The 20,949-nt window shown below is 44.8% G+C and overlaps 1 protein-coding gene across 1 annotated transcript; it reads right to left on the reverse strand.

Annotated features, from left to right (window-relative positions):
- Positions 1–1,078: 1,078 nt before the first annotated feature.
- TICRR (TOPBP1 interacting checkpoint and replication regulator) lies at positions 1,079–18,755 on the reverse strand. The gene is made up of 22 exons (XM_059823992.1): positions 18,099–18,755; positions 17,258–17,543; positions 16,425–16,666; positions 15,935–16,178; positions 15,276–15,411; positions 14,384–14,526; positions 13,448–13,660; positions 12,707–12,855; positions 11,854–11,948; positions 11,402–11,495; positions 11,152–11,231; positions 10,585–10,827; positions 9,894–9,990; positions 9,568–9,640; positions 8,718–8,858; positions 8,110–8,200; positions 7,526–7,587; positions 6,534–6,689; positions 5,635–5,792; positions 3,141–5,436; positions 1,767–1,880; positions 1,079–1,417 (listed from the first exon to the last, which is right to left on the reverse strand). The coding sequence occupies exons 1-22, from the start codon at positions 18,753–18,755 to the stop codon at positions 1,299–1,301; spliced, it is 5,889 nt and encodes a 1,962-aa protein (XP_059679975.1). The 3' UTR covers positions 1,079–1,298.
- Between the last annotated feature and the right edge of the window lie 2,194 nt (positions 18,756–20,949).

The following is a 20,949-nucleotide window of genomic DNA, read 5'->3' on the forward strand; positions in this document are numbered from 1 at the left end:
AGTCATCACTTTCTCTGGGTATATAGGAAAGGAGTTCTGTTTAAACCTCACTACATGGGAACTCAGCTGCTGTCACAGTGTTGCCTTAATGTTTAAGTACCTGCTTTGTAAGTGCTCAGTCAGAGCTAGTAGGATTCCTACATTGAGTTGCTGCAGGAAAAGCATCTCCAGGCAGCAGAATCATCTGAAGCATCCAGGATAAAAGCAACCCTGATTCAGTGCAATTTCTGCTCCAGCCTATAAGCTGCTTTAAGCAGCATTTTCTTACTCGGGAAAACTTCTAGTTTGGATGTAAGGGAGATTAAATACAATGTACCATTTTAGCCCTTTGTAGGCTGTCTCGGGCACCGAATCACAGCTTTTGCTGTCTTCATGGGATTAGAATGCAAGCACGTATTTCACAGGCAATTAAGTCACTGCTTAATCAGGGACTCAGTTTGGTAAAGAGTAGTCTTTGAGCTGTCATCTCCAGTTATTACATCAAGTTTTACCTCTCAAGGAAGCTTCCTCAGCCAGTCTTCTCTGTCTCACTGCAAGTTTGCAAAAAAGGACTCATAGTTACTCCCATCAGCACCCGCTTACCCAGCAGTGGCCAGGAGCAGATACACCAAACCATTTGTGATCTACAAAAGAGGGAGAATCAAACTCCTCTCCTTTCCTGTTCCCAGATAAGTTATCTTTCCCCTCCTCTGTACTCTTTTGGCATTTGTCAAGTATTTCTGAGTAATTTACTCATTAATCCATCAAGAGTTAATCTGCTTGTTACTTTCCCACTAAGCTGTGGCAAACTGGATGCAACTAACAGAGGGATCCAGTTAGTATCAGGACAAGATACACAGCAGGAGCTTATAGCTTGTTTTGTACCCATTCACCTCCAGCCTCCTTCTTCCTGCAGCCCCAATCCCTCACCCATCACTTGGGCTAAAGACAGATTTCTGATTAAGTGACACAGTGAAAATTCACATCAGTTTATTTTACAAGAAAGCTGTAGAAGAGTGACAATTCTCCCTCTTTACCTAGCAGAACTGGACATTCACTGCAGAATTCGGCTACCACATGCAGGAGAAGTGCCAGAAAGACCAAGCTAGACTTTGAATGGATGGAGAGATGCTGCAATTGAGGTTAAAAAAACCCAAACTTTTAAAGGGGTCCTTATTTCCACTGTCCTATGTTTGCATCCAGTCTCCTACTAACCACAAGGCAGCTCCAGTCCAGCACCAAATATAAGGTCCTTGTTAAAAAGCATGTTGTACAGCTGGGATAATGCTAAGTTTCCCATACTGTTCTGGCTCCAAACTTCAGCTGAGCAGCTTTTTCCGTGAGTAAGTCCGGCTAAGGGGACGCTTCCTGGAAGTCATGATGTGGAATGGAGACAGCTCCTGGTTGGCAGTAATTTGGAAGGCATTGGATTCCTCTTCTACAAAATAGAAAGAATAAATTAAAGCCACAGTTTGCTAAAGTTTATTGGTGACTCCAAGAAGCCAAATACCAACTGGAAACAAGAACAGTAAGTTGTACTCCCTACTAAGCTACACTTTCTTTATTGCTACCTCCCCTCCCTTCCAAACTTCCCAGTTCATGCTGAGTTTCTTGGAAGCAGGCAAGATGGAGACACTGAATACAGAAGTGACAGATACAGCCACAGGCTTTCTGCACAAAGATCAGTCCCTAGCACAGTATGCTTTTACTCTCATCTAGTTGCAGGCAAGCGAAGAGCACACCTAGTCTACTCGAGCCCAGCCCTTCCTTACAGCACAGGTGGTTACCTTGAACACACTTTCTCCGAGATGGCGGTGTCTGTCCCGAGCACAGCAGTGGAGACTGGGTCAGCGCTCGAAGGCTGCTAGCGGAGAGCACGCTCTTCACTGGTGGAGTTGAGCCTGGAGACACACAGTAAGATGCTGCAGCAAACTGACAACTCAAGAATGCTTTCAGGTGAGTCTCATACATGACCTTTGTTCTACCTCAAAAGTTCCATCCATACAAGCGATACTTGGAGTTTACCTGAAACAAAATCTAGGCTGGCTTCGGGGGTTTCTGGCATCAAGAAAGGTAAACGGCAGTCTGGAATTAGCTCTTAGCACATTTATTTTTCTTAGGTGGTTTAGTAGAAAAGCACTTCACTCATATTAAACTGTTACTCTTCAGTTAACTCATGTGTGCTGGAAGAAAACTGTTATAACCATGATGGTCTGTAAATACAAAACCAAGGTCTGTAGCTACAGAAAGTCTCTTATAGGACCAGCTTAAGGCTAAATGCTGCTGTTATTTCATGTCCTGAATATGGACTAATGTTGCTTTAAAGTTTGTCCATTTCTCTCAGTGATGCCTGTTGAATGAGTAAGACACTGCTTCTGTATACAAACCTTTCCTTGCAAGAGGAAACAGACACTGAAGGTTAATGCTTCAGGGCATGCAGCAACTATAGAACAACATCTGCCACAGTCCCCTGTAACCTGTCATTTCTAGAACAATACTGGATTAAGTATTTGAAATGCACAAAGCCTTGCTTACAGAGCTGAGACAGACCATTTCACCACGGTCAGCTGAATCATCTGTACTCACAGCAAAAGCGAAGAGGTAGTTTAAACCTAAATACTTACCAATACAACGTTACTGCTAGCAAGGCAATCATTTCTGATACCCACTTTCAACGGGCCCACCACCACAAGCGGATAGAAGAACTGGAGAACCAATAAATACCAACATCGACAGGACTAACCCCACCAAGGCTCCAGTCTATACTGAAGCAGCCAAGCTTTAGACTTAAGACAGTTGGCTTCAGTGCTGGATGCTGGGCAGAAACAGCTAGCAGCATTAACACAAACCCAAATAAATTGCCAGTTGGATGCAATTGGGATCCTCCCTCCACAAGTTCTCAAACTTTCCTTTTAATTCCTCCAGCCTCCTGCTCTTTCATATTTCACCAATCTCTTCCCCATCATTAATACTCCATTGATGAACTCCTCACATCGCCTGCCTCTCCACATAATTAAGCTCCATGTCTTTTACAACCCACTCTCCCCCTCATTCTCCCTCAGATAGTCAGACAGAAAACAATTGCATTCTTGCTTTTGTCTATGCCACATTTTTAACCATCTCTGAATTTCAGTGGAGTGTCACTCATGCCACTTAATTACCTGACAAAAGGAAGACTTCGTCATCCCCTACACAGCTGTGCTGCTCAGGAGTTACGAGCGCACATGCTCCTGGTTTCTCAGGAAGTATAGAGTCCATCCTTGATTTGCTTCTGTTGCCTTCATCTGTGGAAAAGCCAGTGAGATCCAAGTTGCACCTATCAGTGCAAGATCTCTTGGCATCACGATTCTCCTCCTTTTCTGGCGATAGATACGTAAAGACCCGCTTCCGAGATTTCAAGCCAAAAGTTCCCATGGCAGAGTCCTCATCAGCCCTAGGTTCAGAGTCACTAGGAGATGCCTGATCCTGGAGCCTGTAAATCCCTTCCAGTTCAAATTCCCCAAGAGTATTTGTTACTTTGCTGCTGCAATGCTCCGAGATCCTCATCTCTCCTTCTCTGCCTGTTGACATTCTCTTCTGTTCATCAGCATTCTTCTCACTTTGACCACAGCTAGCATTAGCAGTGCTGCCTGCTGCTCTCTTTCTCCGAGGCCAATCATTGATAGCATCAGGGGTAGTCTTCCCCTTCTGCTTTGGAGAAGGCGTCCGGGGAGCTCCTGCTTTTAAGGGGGATGGGGAGGTGGCATTAGAGGCACAGCTTGTTGGGGTGTATGACTGGCATATGTAGGTCTGTCCTCCGCCTTTCCCAGGCGTACTGTGGAAAGAGCGAAAGCAGGATGGTGAAACACAGGCAGCTGCTAGTTTTCCTGGGTGTTTGCTACACCAGGTCATAGCAAGATCACCAAAGGGGCTTTCTCCTCCTTTAGGTTTGCTGGCACTTGCTTCAGGTTGAACTTCCAATGATGAGCAAGAGCCAATTTTCTTAATGCGAAGTTTGGGTAGGCCTGAAGCTTGCATTTCAAGTTCAACTTCGTAAGTCGGTGGGCTAGCAGAAAGCAGTTTGCAACGACTTTTAGGAGTAGATAACTTGGTTAGTAGTTGAGGATTTCCCATCCGTGCTGCAGCCTCCCGCTGCCTCCTGTCTGCAGTACAGCGTAAAGAATAGGCAGGAGCAGACTTTGGCATAGGAGAAGCACTCAGAGCAAATCTGGAGTGCTGCTTAAGACCTGGAGCCTTCAGCCCTGTATATTCTTCTCTCAGCAGGGTTCTTGGTTCCAAGTCATCACTAACTGTTTGAGAACCACTGAGGAAGGACTCACAGGTGTTTGCACTGGAGCTCCCCTCCTTAACCAATTGCTTATACTCTCTCTCAGCATTCTGTGCATGTACCTGCCCTCCAGCAGAAAGCCTTGGAGACAAACGCTTTTCCAAGTTTTCCAAGTCCTCTCTTGGAGAAGACTTTTGAGATGCTACATCCATCTGTTTATTTTTCTCTGATACGGGGCTATTTTCAGTAACTTGGGACTGACAAAGCTGAAGGCTTTTTACAGAAGAGTTACCACCACTATCATGATGATTGTCCTTATTTTCAGAAGGTGTTGCACATGCAAGAGTGAGGTTCTCTCCTCCAGAATTTGGTTCACATTTGGCCTGCTTGGATGTGCGAAGCAGGGACCTCAGTGAAGTGCCAGTAATACCTGGAGATTTTCGAAAAGATGGTTTAGATGCATTAAGTTCCCAGTCAGACTCTCTAGCCTGCATGTGGGAAGGAGAGCAGATTGCCACAGTGTTCATGGAACTTTCACAGGGAGGAGAACTGAAGGGATGCTCTAGCCTCACAGCAAGCTGTGATATTTCTGCACTCAGTGGGCTGGTACATACTTTTGAACCTGGATCTTCAGGCTTCCTGGAAGTACTTTTAGTTGCTTGAGATAACGGATCTGACTGCACCTGAATTTCCTTTGGGAGGATTTGCCTCCGAGTGCCAACTGGAGATGCTAATTTTGAGAGGTACCTCAAAGAACGTCTTGGAGTTTGTAGTTCTGTAAAACACCTTTCCTGGACGGCAGAGGGGGAAGAAGCAGCTAGAGTTAAATCTGTCAGAGGTAATAATGAGGCACTGAGCACTGCCAACCCTTCATGTTCTGGTATTTGTAAGCCAGCCTCTTTGCAAGGAGGGGAAAGTCTTTCTGCTGGAGAACAATCTTTAGAAGTTACTTGCAGTAAGTGAACCCTTTTACTTTCAGATAACACAGATGGTGACTTGACCCTTTGTACAGGATGAGAAAAGTACTTTCCCAAACACTTAGCTACAGTCTGCTTAGCAGCTGGACTTTTGCCAGGAGTCTTCTCCAGCTTCTGTGGTGTCCTGTGGAGAATGCGAGGTGATCTCCTTGGTAGCTTACTGGCAGAATTCAGTGGCTTCTGGGCAAATTTATGAGGTGTTTTTCTAGGAGTCTGCAGGGGAAAAAAAGTAAGTTAAAGAACCATGCTTGTTCTATTCCATCTACCCCTCTTGATATTTACTTCAAGATTTAGAACACAAAAAGATTTGATTAGACTTAACAGAAACACTAAACTTAAGATGTGTAGGTCTCACTAAACATGAACAGGGAAAGGGGATGGGAAGAAAGAGAGCACACTAAGTGTTTCTACCTGACAGGCAGTCAGGTCCTTTAAGTGTAAGGAATCTTTTCTTGTTCTTCTCCTTCCAGGTGAAGGCTTCACTGCAGGACTACATGTGTCAATGACTGCACCAAAGAAAAACCTCTTGGGAGTCTGGGCAGTGGGGCGCTCTGAATGCCGCTTAATGCCTGTAAAGTGGAACAGTACAATTCAACTAACACCAAGTAACCTGCCGTGAACAATTGCCTGAATCACTTCAAATGTATGGACAAGTAGTATACAAAGCCTATATCCCTGGCGTGTTCTTTTCTAGCCAAATGTTAAAGCTTCACCAGTACTATTGTTATTTCCCAATATGAAACTAGTATCAATCTGTAGAAAAAGTGCTCTAGCAGAAAAAAAGTACAAAATATCTCAGACTCCTATTCTATTTATAGCTTGTAGCTTAAGAAAGTTCTGGTTCGTGACTAAGGATGCTAGTAAGTACAATATAAAGAACTAAATGTCACCATTTATAGCTGATAATCCTACTGAGAAAGCCAGCAAAGAAGATCCCATCAGTCATTGCTTTATGCTGACACAAAGTAGACTGAAAGTAAGCTTTAGGATTTCTGTCCCATATTTTACAGGGATTTCACTGCATTTAAGCAATGCAGACTGACAATCAGTGGTATTCTGTTAGATGGGCCTGACTGGTTTCTTAAGTTGGCAGTTCATTCATCATAGAAATAGCTGCCTTACTGTCCTCCAAATTCAGATTCCCCATTCAAAAATAATTACTGGGGATGAATTTCTGTCTACAGAAGATATTACATGATAGCTCTTAGCTTCTTACAGTCTCTTGTAGAGCCAAATCAGATCAAACTCAGAGCTATCCATGCCAGCTTTTCAGGTCAGCGGTATCAGCCAGCTCAAATCCCATTCAGTACCTTCTACATCCTGCAGTGTACAGCTCTCCTCTTCTTGTCCCTGATGGACTCGCTGTGAATTTTGTGAGCTGGGCTGTGTAGTGGAATAGAAAACACCAGAGCAGGTCCTATTCAAAGACAGCTGTTTGATGCGTGGGCTTCTTCTCAAACCTGCTTCTGAAAAGGTAAGGATGTTAGAGATGGAGCCTTCTTTCTCCCTCAACAATGGGGACATCTTCAGGAACAGTTCGTAACTGAAAAGAACACACTCTAAGAAGAAACTTCCATACAGCTAACTATCTCATGTAGGGAGGCAAGCTTATCAAGAAGAAAGCTTCAACTCTTGGGGGATTTGGAATATTAACACATACAAATCTCCTTCCAAATCATGATGCCCCCTCTTAGTCATGATTACTCTCATCCCTCTCTAGCAATTATATGGAAAGGAATGCTATAAAAGCCATGTTCAATTCAAGTCACATCCAGGTTAAATGATTAGTTAATTCTCCAGTCTCTTTTTACTAAAAAGATTTCATCTTCCTGCTTGCCCAACCATGCTCTTTTCTTTTCTCTTCCTGGGACTAAGAAACAATAGTAGCCAACATAACAGAGACACTCCACAGAGCCAGGTGGCTATCTGTTACAGTAGAAATCGGAGCAGCATTAGGGTCACAGCACAACATGTTGAAGTTACATTAAAAAACCCTGCATGTGCTGGTTTGACAGTAATTATAGCAGCTCAGAATCTTGTTCACCCTCAAAGTCCTTCATGTATTTTCATTTAAAAGAGTTACTATCTACATTTCTTTCTTAACTTCTACTATACAGGGTTGGCAAAGCAGTGAGCGGCAAGCGGTTCTATCCGAGGAGGCTGTGCTCCACCAACAGAATAGTACAATACTTTTGTACTGACTATTCATGAATTACTTAAATTGCTCATTTAAAATTGAATTACCATGCTTCTCTTACAAGCTACAACACAAAACCACGTTTAATCAAAAATCAGTGCTTACCATTTATGGCCTTCTCTGGAGATTCTTCCACAATGCCGGTGTCACAACCTGGATCAGAAGACCTTGAGAAACAGCAGACGTTTTGGACTTAGCATACTGTTCACATTTACAAAAACAGAACTTGCCACACAGACTGAAAAGCAGTACTCTATCCTACAACAATATATTGCTTTGTGGGCTACTCTAAGTGAGCAATTAGTAAGCACTTTGCCTCCTGTTAACATATGATTGAGTATAGGTAACTGTCTAGCTGTATAGGTAGCAGTTCTACATGGAAGCAAATGCTAAATTTCGGTCTGGAGTCCACAAAATACAGCACAGGCCTTTTCTTCAGAAGCCCTCGAAACAGCAACTGAACCTAAACAGAAGTTAGCTGCAGGAATTAAAGCACCCTGACTTACAAAATGAAACAAGCAGTATTTCCCCCCCACTGAGACAACAGAACTTAGTCTCCCCACTGGTTCTCTTACTGCCTTAGGTGAAGATGTCACTTTGACCACAAAGAAGATACCTGGTTCTTATACTCACAGCTATTAATTAGACATCCAATACTTATTGAACAAATTCAGAAAAACCTTACTCACCGGCCTTTGATCTGCTTATGTAGTAGTCTCCTGGAGACCTGCTTATGTAATGGTGTTTCTGCAACTCTCTTGGTCAATAACTTGCGATGATCTAAAAATCAAGCAAGAGCTGTAACATCACACAATTATAAAGCAGTTAGGACAAATAAATACAGTTTTATATAGGCTTCAGGTTAAGAATGACAGCCAATATAGAATCATTGTGCATCCCACCACAATCATCCCAGCACTCATAAGCTATCATCATTTCAAAGTCTAGTGTCTACACTTCCTCCCCAGCCCCTCAATATTATTCATAGTACTGACTTGGTGTCACACATAGTTAACCTACTGAGATAACTTTCATTGTTCATCTTTCTTTCAGATTCATTTTTAACCAAGCATTTTTAACATTAGTTTTCTTTATGAGACAGAGTTCAGTAAGAAATAGGTTTCAATTTCAATATCATCCTATTCACCCTCCGAACACTACAGCAATGATCTAAAATACTTTCTCCTTCATTAAAAACGTATCGTAATTAATTGTTTCATAGAACTGAGGCCACAAGAATAGGAATTTTAGCAAAAGCTCTTCCACAACAATCCTAGATGTGCAAGTCATGTCCTACCTTTAGTACCTTCATCAGTGCATTTGTATCTTAAGCCTTCCACAGCAGATACTGACTGGCTTCTAGGCATCTTCTTCATAGACCTTTTCGATGGTGAAAGTATCTCTTCATTGAAGAGGTTCCTCCTTACCTTTGTAACCTCTGTGAGGCAAGCAAAGCAAGAAATGACCAGATTAAAAGAAAAAAAAGGGGAAAAAAGAAAACGAAAATCACAGGCAGATAATTTTGTCAGGCCACTAGAGATGGGAACACCACATACCAGTACAGAAAAAGAACTTTTCAGAGGCCACAAAGCATTGAAAAATTGTTTTTCTGCTATTGGAACATGTCCTCCTCTAAATCCATCCTGGACTTCTCTTACAAATTTGCATAATTCCAGCAATAAGCTACACATAGATGCCATAGCAGAAAAAGCAGCCAGTCAGCATCCCAAATGGAGCAACATTAATTGAGCTACAAAATCTCAACTGAAGCACATGTTGGTTCAGAGAACTCATGTGGGATTTAATTTTATTAAGTATTTTGCAGAGAGATATCCTGTTTCCAGATATAGGAGTTCACTCTTGTCCTCATTTTCTTTTCAGGACAGAGAAGACTGAAGTAATTGCAAGATTCAAGGAAGAATGGAAAGTTTTTCTTTTCAGGATACATGATTTAAGTTTTCTGCATGTGAGCACACACAGAATACAGTGATTATTTTTTTCCCCTCAAAATTTTTGCAGAATTCAGCAAAACTTCCTTCAGATTTCCAGCATGCTTCAGCATAATTTCATCATGGCTTACTAAAATTTACAGGGAGAACATGTGCTGAAGACACACCTTTCCATGGAAAAGTTAGAAGTCAATATACCTTGCACTGCTTCTTTCTGCAACAAAGGCATCTGTTGAGACTTCTCAGTAGCAAGGTAAGAACGCAAGTTCTCCTGAAACAAAAAATAAAGTTAGCCTCACTGGCAGTTTGATGTTATGTTTAACTATTATGAATATTAACTGTAAGCTCTGAGCCACAAGTTATTTCAATTTCTCCTTCAAAACAATTTTGATCTCTGTACAGCTGATACAGGGCATACTTACTAAGCGAATACAGAGCAAGAGTTTTTGCACTTAAGTGTCACTTCACAACGTTGCTGCACCCCTGCAGAAGCAACCCACACAATCCTTTTGGAAGAGTTTTACCTTTCTGATGGGATTTTTGGCTATCTTGGGAATCTCAATTTGACGCAAGTTCTGCGGTGCTTCTGTCATGCTCCTGTGTCTGGCTAACGCATTATTCCTTTGGAAAGTACACAAAGATTAAGTTAAAGTAAGATCAGAAGCATAGTTATCAACCTAATGACAATTCACTTAGGTAAAGAGTTCCTATCTCTAGGGTCAAACCTAAATTCAGACTGTAAATTGCACTGGTACTTCACTTACGTTACAACACTGAAAGAGGATTTGCAATATAAATAGCGATACCTAACTTTAAGGTTGGTATTAAAACTCATTTCACAATTTGCTAAAATGTACCCAGGCTCCCAACACAGATGTCTACAGTAAATCGCAGTTTTAACTTCAACAATATGGGTCACCTACTGCACAGTAGAACATCCTCTTCCTCTCATGGAAGATGCTCATGAACTCTACTTGTGCATAAGATACACATACAGAATCAAGATTACACTTTCATATAGTCAACAATAGCAAGTTAAAATGAAAAATAGGTGCCCTTAGTATTTCTCTCAGGCTTGCAGAGCTATCAGCAGGTGTCAGCTTGCCCCAACTAGCTATCCAGCAACAGAAACAAAGATGGCTGAGCTGTAGTTTAGATTAACTTGCCAGCCACAGCCCAGGCTGCAACAAGCTGCCTCCTATTTGGAATTATTACCTTCTCTTTTTGGCAGATCTGGTGCGCAGCTCCTCCAGCTGATCACTCTCAGTGCATAGGCAAACAGCACTGGGAGTTAAGGCAGATGATAAAGATGGTGGAAGGCCTGGAGATTTGCTATCCAGTGTCACGGAGTCATCACTGAAGAAGTCTGAAGGCAGAACAGATGCTAGCTTCGGGGGTATTTGTGTACCGAGACCGTAGTAAATATCTCCAAGGGTCTTCGGTATAGAGTTCATATACCTAGAGTATCAGAGAACCCACATCAAATACAATCCCCCACAAAACTGTCAGTGTTTCAATCCCAAGGTTTGAACTAAATGTTTGTTCTTAAATGTCAATTAAAAAAACAACTGAAAATCCACTGGGTTTTTTCATTAGTTTACTTGCTTATAAGCTACTTTTTCCTTTAATCAAGATATAAGCATAACAAAACAGAATGTGTCTAAACTTCTGAAAATTACAAAGATGCAGTAAATCAAAGCTGTAGATTGCTGTTTACTCAAAGAAGATATCCAACCAAAACCACGTTCCCCAGTAACACTTAAGTCATGCTAAAGAACTTACAATTCTAATATTTCCTCTAGAAACTTTGTAAGATACCCTGGGTCTTCAGTCAGACATAAAATGCGCAGCATATCTGTCATCTGGAAGAGAAAGTCAGGTGAGAAAACAGGTTAAGTTGTGACAGTTGCAACAGATTATTTTTTTTTAGCAAAGAATAAAGTGCTACAGTAAAATCAAGGGAAAACTACAGGTTCCAGGTCTGCATTTCCAGTGCCATCCAGAAACACAACCTGGTCTATAATTTACTTGCCTCTTCTAACAGCTGCTCCATTTCATCAGTGTTGCTTTGCAGTGAAGGGCATTGAAGACATAACTCAAGGCGCAAAAAAACCTGAAGTCGGCACCTAAGAAAACAAGTAATCATTCACTGCCTTTTTTTTCTGGTGGAAACAGCATACTTACTACAAAAGGTATGCTCAAAAAAAGCAATGGGAAGGGAAGTGGCTCCTTTTGACAGCATAATTTGGTTACATTTCATTTTGGTGGCGGGGAGATGCCTCATTTCAAATATAGGCTGCAATGCTTGTCACATAGCGTATGTATATTTGCATTTAATTAAATGTTTTCTCTGTGACCAAAGATTCTCCTTGGAATATTTACCCCATGTAAATACTTTTCCACTTGTACAAAAAAGTCACCATTAAAAATTGCTAACCAACTCCACAGTATCTCAGAAGTTGAAGTAAATAGAGTGTCTCATACTCTCTGATTTTGGTCTCCTTCTGTGAGCCATGCTGTTGTCTGAGCATTTTGCTGGTCTTCAGGAGATGGTTTCTGACTTTCTCCACGCAGGCCACCTGCAGACACACAATTACAGCAAAAACTTCAAGTCTGTTCCCTGTCTGCAGGACTGGTTTTTCCCGCCTCTTCTCTTGACCCATTCTTTTGGGAATAGATCAATTTTTTTCTTCTCTTTCAAGGAAAGGAATTATCTTTTTCTTTCAGTAGAAAAGTCACGATGACATGAGACATAGAACAACTTATAGCTTGAAATCACAGAGAAGGTCACTTGCTTGCAGCTTCAGGCCTTCTTCAGTAACTATGGATTTGTTTTTCACAGTATTTTTTCAATTATTCACAAGTTTACCAATTTTGGTTTCATTTTAAGTCTATAAATAGTGTTAAAGATTCTTAGAAATACCTTGAACTATTTCTCTTCCCTGGAGAAGTAGTAAGCCTAGATTTGCCATGTAAAGCAAAACCAGAAGATGCACCTTTTTAAAATACGGTTTGCAAGAACGTATTTTTTAAAATACTGTCTTTGAATAAGTGAAATTACATTGACCTCGTTCTGAATTCTAAAGGAAAGACATCTGTTGCATTCTTTAGCAAAGATGTAAACTGATAACTGAACTGGATTTTCCTATATTCTTTACAACTACCTACAGTTTTTCACTATTGAGTCAGCACAGACAGAAGTAGTTAGTGGTTGTGGTTTTGACTATGTGCAACTGTGCATAAAAACTTCAGGTAAGATGAAGGAAAGGTGGCCTGAAATAGTAAAAACATTAAGTTTCCAGATCAGTAACAACCCTGCCCACATGCTCGTGCCTACCTCTTTCTCTTTGGCATCCTGTACTTTCAAGAACCTTTTAATGGCCATGATCATATTCTGGGCACACGCAGATGAAAGAACTCCCTCAGCAACAGCCTTCTCGTAGCTTGCAATTAAATGGGACTGCAGTTCCTCCCCAGTTTTGAAGTCTGCAAGGGAAATGGTCTAAGTTAATTAAATGCCTGTTCACCACACCTTTCCAATAAAATACTCATTCCAGCTAAAGAGGGGAACAGAGGAGGTCATCAAAAAGATTTTCTCCAGCAAAGATGCATCCAGACCACAGAACACTAACAGAAGCAGTCCCAGGTCCAGACCCATGACAAATGATTAGCTTAGTTCCAAGTAGATCAGCAACCTTTTGGGCTACTGTGGCAGTCAGGAAATGTCCTTTATTTCTGCATAATTAGTAAATAGGACTACATTTCCAGTTACACCTTGATGGGTGCTTTCCTCTACTTCTTTTGGTTAAAGAAAGAAAGATAGATCCTCATTGTTTTTTTCAGGAGACAAGGCAGGAAACTAACCCCAGAAGTAGTTGTAACATGAGGTTGTAAACATTTATAGAAACTAACCAGGAGAAGGGTGGAAAAAAATAACCACTCTGTACCAAGCTGAAGATACAGAAACCCAAACATTGATCTGCTCCCTAGCACATAATACTCCATTATTATCCTTCTCTCTCCCTTCCATAAAAATCCCACATGACCTCCGACAAATATCAGGACTGATAACACATACCTATTGATATTTTAAGTGCTTTTTCCTTTTCTTCCACCTTTTCGTCCAATCTTTTTGCCAAAAGCTTCTGTGGAACCTTCTCATTCACTGTTGGTGGCGCACCATCAGGTTGAAACTTCTGAGCTTTTACATTCAGTCTTGCTACGTTGAGCATCTGCAGGGACCTGGACATGGTTTTCATCTTCTGCCTGACTGGAGTTCGGGGAACCCCACCTGCAATGCCACAAAAAGGGAGTTCTACCATCAGACACACTGGGAACAGGAACTCCACCCAAGGTAGAGCATAATACTGAATTCTGTGTTACTGTCAAGTGAGATTAGTAACATTCTAGTGGAAAACATGGCCTAAAAGGTTTGTATTTCTCCATGAAATAAATGTACAGGCAGCATAGCAGGCAGCTACTTCTCCAAGTTAAAAGGAGGTGAAAACTGTTGCTCCGCGTAAGACCTTATGTAGGTATAATCAGGTTACATATATAAGAAGCAATCCTATATCACAGAAATAGCTGACAGCAAGACTTAGGGATACATCAGGTCAGGGTATATGCAGCTGTGGTTAGTGTACTGAAATGCAGTGATTAAACTCTTTAGAAGAAAGTGGTTTATTTCTCCAAAGTTGAGAGGTTGCAATATTTACTAGTTGGAGTGGTCCCTATTTCAACAACTAGTGAAACTGCAGAGCTCTGCATGATGCTTTTTAACAGTTTTGTCAGTCACTGTGCAGCCTTGAATTAAAGAGTCATTTGGGTTGTACAAAAGGACAATCCTAGTATTAATATGTAAATGATGCTGCCTCTGAATACAGAAAGTCTAAAGCGTGCCACTACTCAGGAGAGTACAGATCGCTAGGGTTCATGCATTAAAAAGGCCTGCTGAGAAGTCTTTATCATCTTTGTCAATTGACAACGTGTGCATATAATCCCAAAGTATACCTACGTCTTTTTTTGTTATTTCCTGGTCCAGCTGCAGCAGATGTTTCACTGAATTTTCTCTGGTACAGCTCAGATAGACTTTCTGAGAGTTCCACTTCAGATTGGTCTGCACCATCCTTTCTGTTAGCACAAGGAACCTGCAGGAGCCTATATAAAAGAGGCATTCAATACAGGAATCAAAAAAGATGGGAGTGGGAGGCATATCCCTTGTTCCCAGTGGACAGGAAACAGGATCTTTTCTAGGTGCCAGTCCACAGCAATATAGTGCAAGTAACACATGCCTGTACTCTTTCAATGCCTGCTCCTCAAAACTCTTACTTAAAAGACACAAAAAACCCCAAACCACCCTCTTAAAAGGGTCACACCAAGTTGGAAACAAACATAGTAAGAGTTGCCTGAGGTACAATGGATACGTCAGTGATCCGTGCCACAAAACCACATGAGCAGCTTTGTGCTATCTAAGCTATCCTGCACTAGGCTTTTTATGTTCCACTCAGCAAGCTCTTTGAAGAAAGCTGGCTTATTTGTTCATACTAAATACCAACTGTGATAACACAACCACTATCTTCAGTATCTTGCAGTGGATCTTATCATACCGTAAGAAGAGCTGAAGTCTGACATTTACCCAAGTAGCTTAGGTCATTAAGCCACCTATATCACTCCTGAAACTGTCAAGACCTTAATCCACGCAAACTGCTACCCAAAACATCCTGTTCCCAGTTCCTTTTGTTTATACACCAAGTTATAACGAAGCAAAAGCACACAGTAAACCAAGTACAAAAATAAAAGCACTAAGAGGAGCATTTAATTCTAGAACTCTGAGCAACGCTATAGCCATACTCCCTTAACAGGAAGCAGAAATCCTCAATTATTAGAGACATGTTTCAGAAAAATACCTGAATGACTCCATCAAATCTGAGCTTGCTCCACAAGCGTTTGATGCAGGATACCACGATTCAAGCACTGAAGGATGCCAGCCCCCTGTATGAGACAGTTCCCGTTGGACCCACTCCGGCATAGGTGTTTCTTCTCCTGTGAGCAGACATGGAAAAAAAAAAATAGATGGTAACTAAATGAAGTGGCAGAAGCCTTCACAGAGGCTCTAAAGCAGAGGTTTCCAAACCTTTGCTCCTGGAGGAGCAATTTAATAGCCAATACATCAGGCAGGGAGACTCATAAGAAGATTCACTGTAACACAAAACAGGTGAGCTAAAAGCAGCCTCCTTGCAGCCATGCCCAAAGGCTTTACTGGCCAGAGATGCTTTATGTGACTCATTTTAGGGAATTTCATTCTAAACATGTCCCCAAGCACAAGTAGCCATGCTTTATCTACAAGCTAATGGAAATTAATGCTCTGTCTATAAAACAAAGGTACACCAGTGCAGATTTCTGCATCACATCACAAGGCCTGAACCACAGAAGACAAGACAAAATTAACAAGTCCCAAAAATGAGAGACTTCTTGCTGAGGAAATCATTAGCTTTAGATTTTTAAACTCCAGATCAGATCTAGAGGTGACCAAAAGATGGTAAGTTTTGCATTTCCTGACACCTACCCATACTGCCCAGAGAATCTTCCACCAATATGTTAATTTTACTCAACACACTATTCACAACATCTGGAAGATGAAGAGCATGGTCTTGGGAAGAGTTCTCCACTACAGCTCCTTCAAGGTTGCATCGCTCAACTTCAGCAGTCTTCTCAGTAATAAGTATAGTCAGAACTGCAGTGCTCTCAGAAAGTGGTGACAAAACAGCAGTGCAGGGGCACCAAGTTTTAGATAGAAACACCTCAGCAACCTACATTAGAAAAAGAGAAAAGTTTGTTATCTAGAAATACAGAGACCTAAGGAGTACAAATACTTTACAAACAGGGTATAGACTTACAGGATCTTCTAAAGAATGTTCTAAATTTAGCTCCAAATGAGCTATTTGCAGTGCAACAAATACCACTACTATTGTCTTCACAACCTGATACACTGTCACCCCGTTTGTCACAGGTCATTTCAGACTAGACATTAGTTTAAGGCAAGGAGAAAGATTTACCATGTGCAGTTCTTCAGTCACTAGACTCCTTAACAGCTGATGAAACAGTGACCTGTTTCGTTCTACCTGCTCAGCCTGTGAGCTCTGCAATATCCAGCTCTCTGTGAGAAAGTGGCCAGCCTGCGTCAAGCTCCAACTCGTCAAGCTACCTTTCAGGAAGATGCTGACTGGACAATGCAGTTGTCTTTGGCTCATGGCTAGCGGTTCCAGGATCACAGCACAGCTTTCCTGCTTCTCTTCTCCTGTGCACGGATAAGATAAAGCCAAAGTTCAAAAGCATGTAAAACGGGTTTTTCAGCTTGATGAAGAGACAACTTCAATGCAAGAAAAATAAATTCCAAGATTAAATTGGGAATAGCTCTATAGTAAGTGCATTGCAGAACTGATCTCCCCAAGCTCTCATGAAGGAGCTAAGTTCACAAAGGGACCACTAAAGAAAGAGCCAACGCATACTGCATGTTGCTTTAAAGCTAATCTGCTTTCTTTTGAAGGGGCTTTATGTTTGCGTTCTTAGTTTAGCCAAATTGAAGCTGAGGCAAAACATGTAGAAGAAAAGGGTGTACACCTATATAAGGTGGAGCCAGCAAAAAACTCTGCATACATCCAAATTTCAGGAAGCATGGAAAACTGAAGAGACCAAATCAGGAATATGGGCTAATAGCTCTCACATCAGAGGAACTAGAGCACGTGCAGGACTTTTTTCTTTTCTAAACTTAGGCTCTTAAACATCTGAAGTTACTTCTACGCACATTGTTCACAAGGGAAACTCATCAAGGACTCTGCATGAGAGATCACAGTCACTACTACACACACCTAACTTTTTTTTTAATTACCAGGCATGCTGAGAAACAATGTTGCTTCTTGCTGGGGGAATACTGCTTGAAATAGAGAGGGCTTCGAGAACAAGCAGTTCAGAGTTGCATCCAACGGCAGAAGCATGGTCCAAGGCACAGCCTGTCGCACTGGAGAACTTGAGTCTCCAAGAAAGCCATGAGCAAGATCTGCCCTGTGGTGACTCAAACATTGCACTAAGGTTTCAGCCGGCAAAATGGTGCCTCCCACCTGACGGATAAGTTCAAACATTGTCCAGTATCCAACATGATCTGGGGATTCAATCAGCTGAAATAAAGTAACAGAGAGGTCTCAAGTTAATGTTAGCAGTGAGATATCCTCCATCCGAACAAATAAGAGATTGCATACTTTTAGTAAAACTGGCCTAAGAAACATATACAGAGCACCTTAACACAGTGCTTTCCAAGTGTTTTTTATGGAGTTTATTAACCTTATCTAGAACCCAATAAAGAAAACACTATTCCCAATGAATTAAGAGGTAGCCAGTATTTTCAAGCATGTATCTAGACACCTGAATTGTCAGACTGCTTATTTGCAATTCTGAATAGCTGTAACTCCCACCTAACTCAAAGCACAAGACAACCCAACAAGAAACACTGTACAGTTGCTCAATTGCTGATATATCTCCATCTCCACAGGAAGAACTACCATTACAGTTTTCAGTCTTTTGCTGAACAAGATTACGTGGCAGTAACTGAAGACCTTTCCCTACCACTCAGAGACTACAGCATAAAACTGCTCTCCCTTCTTATGCGGGAGGGCAGGGTAGAACACGGCCCGCTAGTACTCACAGCTGAAAGCTGTGCGGTATAATCTCATTACCTGAGACCACTCGGCAGTGTCCACCCAGAACAGCGTGATCTTCTGGTCCACAATCAACTCCTGGACACTCTTGGGCAGGAGTTTCTGGGCCAGCTCCCGAGCCGTGGGCGGCTCACGAGGTGAGGAAGGGGCGTCGCTCCCCGACACGAACTGCCGCAGCTCCCTCCGCGAGTGGGGGCAGGGGGAAAAGAGGAAGACGGCGTTCACAAAGCCCTCGGGGGGCGCCTGGCTCTCCGGGGGCTCGCCGGCGGCCAGCCCCGTCCTCCGGCTTCTGCGGAGCGGCTTGGCGGGGGACGCGATCTCCGGGCGGTCCCACTGGAAGTCGAGGAGCGTCTCTTTGAGGCCGTTGTGGGTGAGGGCGGCCCGGGGCGCCGGCCCGGGCAGGACGGCGGCGGGTCCCCGCGCCCCGAACCGCTCCGCCAGCTCCTCCTCGAAGCGGGCCCAGGCGCGGGGCCCCGGCGGGCGGAAGCCGCCGCCCCGCGAGGCGCCGCCGCGCCCCCCGAGCGAGTCGAAGAACCTGAAGGCCCAGCGGAGGCGGGGCAGGCCGAAGCGGCAGCCCAGGTGGTTGAGGAGCCGCAGGGCGCCGCGCTGGAGCCGCGCCCGCCGCCCCGGGCTGGCCGTGTCCAGCAGGAACACGACGCTGTGGGAGCACGCCATGGCGCCCACCCGCCCGCCGCCTGCACGACGGCCGCCCCAGCCGCACGCGCGGCCCACAGCCCCCGTCAGAGCGCGCCCGCCGCCATCGCCAGGTACAACTGCTGGCGCCCTCGCCTCGCGCGCCCTCATTGGCTGCCGCCGAGCGCCCGCCCCCTCCATTTCTCGCTCCCCATTGGGCCGCGGCGGCGGCCGCGGCGTGGTGCGCCTGCGCAATGCGGCGCCCGCGCTGCCGGCGGGCGGGGGACGGAAGAGAGGAGTGGCGCCGGCCGTTCGAGCAGCGCTCTCCGCTGATTGGTCGGCCGCAGCGTGCGTGCGGGGAGCGCCGCATTCCATTGGCGAGGGTCCGCGAGGAAAATAGAAGGGCGAGGCCAGCGCCCGGAGCGAGCCGATTGGCCGCCGCCGCCAATTTAAAATTTAAAGCCGGCAGGGCGCGCGTGGCGGTGACGTCGTTGCCTTCCTCTCCCCTCATTGGGCGTAAAGGCGGTGACGCTTGGATGATGTCACCGTCATGACCTCACCGAGGCGGGCCGGGTCTCTGGGGCGGGAGGCGTGGCCAGGAGAGCGGGCGGGGCGGGGGCAGAGCGCGGCGGGCGGGCAGCGCCGGGGCAGAGCCGCAGCAGTTCCCGGGCCCGCCCCGCGCCCGGGCAGGCTGCCGCTCGCCGCTAGAGGTCAACGCCTGCCCGCAGAGCGGCTCCTCTGCACCCCCGTTAGCGAGCGGGCGTGTGCGGGCAGGCCGGGCCCAGGGCGGGAGGGACAGGGACAGGCCGGGGCCCTGCCGCCTGCCCAGAAGGCCCTGCAGACCTGGGGGAGATGTCACCGCGGGGCTCATCCTCCGCCTTGAGCCTCCCCGGAAGACAGCAAGGACACCCCAGGGCCCGTATGGGTGAAAAGGCCTATGCCTTTTCGGGTCGGGGTGCCTGGGCAGGGACTGACGGCCAGGGACAGGGAGGACAAAGACCGTGGGTTGTCATCAACCACCTTGCCCCTGAGCATCATCTCCCCCCAAGTCTGGACCACATCTTACCATGCGGGTGTTGTCAGTCGGGGTGTGATCCAAGTGTGGATGGATGGCACCGAGTGACAGGGAGGAGGAAGCACTGCAGACCAGAGCTGCCCAGATGTCCACACCGCCCTTCTCTCCAGAGCTTGAATGCCCCAGTCTAAACCAGTGTCACCAGCAGCCAGTCGTATTTATAAAGCAACAAAGACAGGCAATAAACCACCCATTCGGCTTTGTTGGTGACTATCAACGCAAGCGGGTTTAACGAGCTGGAACAAGGGGCTGATCCACTCGGGTGCGCAGGACAAACCTGCCACCAAGAGCAAGGGAAGGACACCAGGTCTCCCTGGCTGAAAGGGTGGCGGGCAGCCTGCGGTCTTCGGGGCGTGGGCTCCTCAGGGAGCCATGGGTCCCTCCTCCTGGCTGGTGGTTGCTCTTGGCCCCGTGAGACATCTCATGCTGCTTGACAATAAATCACTCACCTGTACGAGCCCTGAAGAAGAGCCAACCCAGTCATGCTCCCGTTGCCATCGCCCGGCTGCTGGCGTCTGTCCCAGCAGCCTGCCGAGGACACTTAGCAGAGTGTGACCAAAACCTGCCTTATCACGGTCCACCTGGAACCAGAAACAAACTCGGGGCACAGGGGAGTTTCCCAGCAAAGCCTGGCAGCTCCCAACGCGGGAATTGCTGCTGGCTGCTCAAGCCCCTGCTCCTTTCCTGCCCACTCCAGCATATTTGCTCTTGAAGCCTATCCAGCTCTTGGAAAAGCCATGAGTGATGTTGGCTGAGCCCTGGTGACCTGCGTGTTTCCCAGCGTGACAGCCGCAGTCGCTCACACCTCTGCTTCTCACACTGTCCCGCGCTTGCGCTGCTCGCAGAGATGTTCGCCCTCTCTGCCGGCTCCCCAAGGACGCTGACTTCTCTCTCAAACAGAGCCCTTGGGTTCTCTCTGGACAATCATTTACTTGCCAATAAATGTGGTTTCTTGGGAAGAAGGAGAGGGCACAAGAAAAATCATTTGTAAATTCGGCTCACATTTGGTTGGCACTTTGATCCAGATAGGGGTTTTTTAACTTAAAAAAAAGTCTTGCTTTATTTTGACCTTTTTTCAACATTTCTCTCTGCGTGGTGTTTAACAGCGAGGGCCGAATAAAGGGCTGAGAAAACCCAGACCTAAATGAACTGTTTGATCTC

This window comes from Gavia stellata, chromosome 13, assembly GCF_030936135.1.
Source record: "Gavia stellata isolate bGavSte3 chromosome 13, bGavSte3.hap2, whole genome shotgun sequence".
NCBI classification, from domain to species: domain Eukaryota; kingdom Metazoa; phylum Chordata; class Aves; order Gaviiformes; family Gaviidae; genus Gavia; species Gavia stellata.

Coding starts and splice junctions, on each gene's coding strand:
- TICRR (XM_059823992.1), bottom strand. CDS start 18,755: ATGGCGTGCTCCCACAGCGTCGTGTTCCTGCTGGACACGGCCAGCCCG. Junction 16,667..17,257: donor ATTGTTTCTCAGCATGCCTG/GTAATTAAAAAA, acceptor ATCCGTGCACAG/GAGAAGAGAAGCAGGAAAGC. Junction 15,412..15,934: donor AGATTCTCTGGGCAGTATGG/GTAGGTGTCAGG, acceptor GTCTGCTCACAG/GAGAAGAAACACCTATGCCG.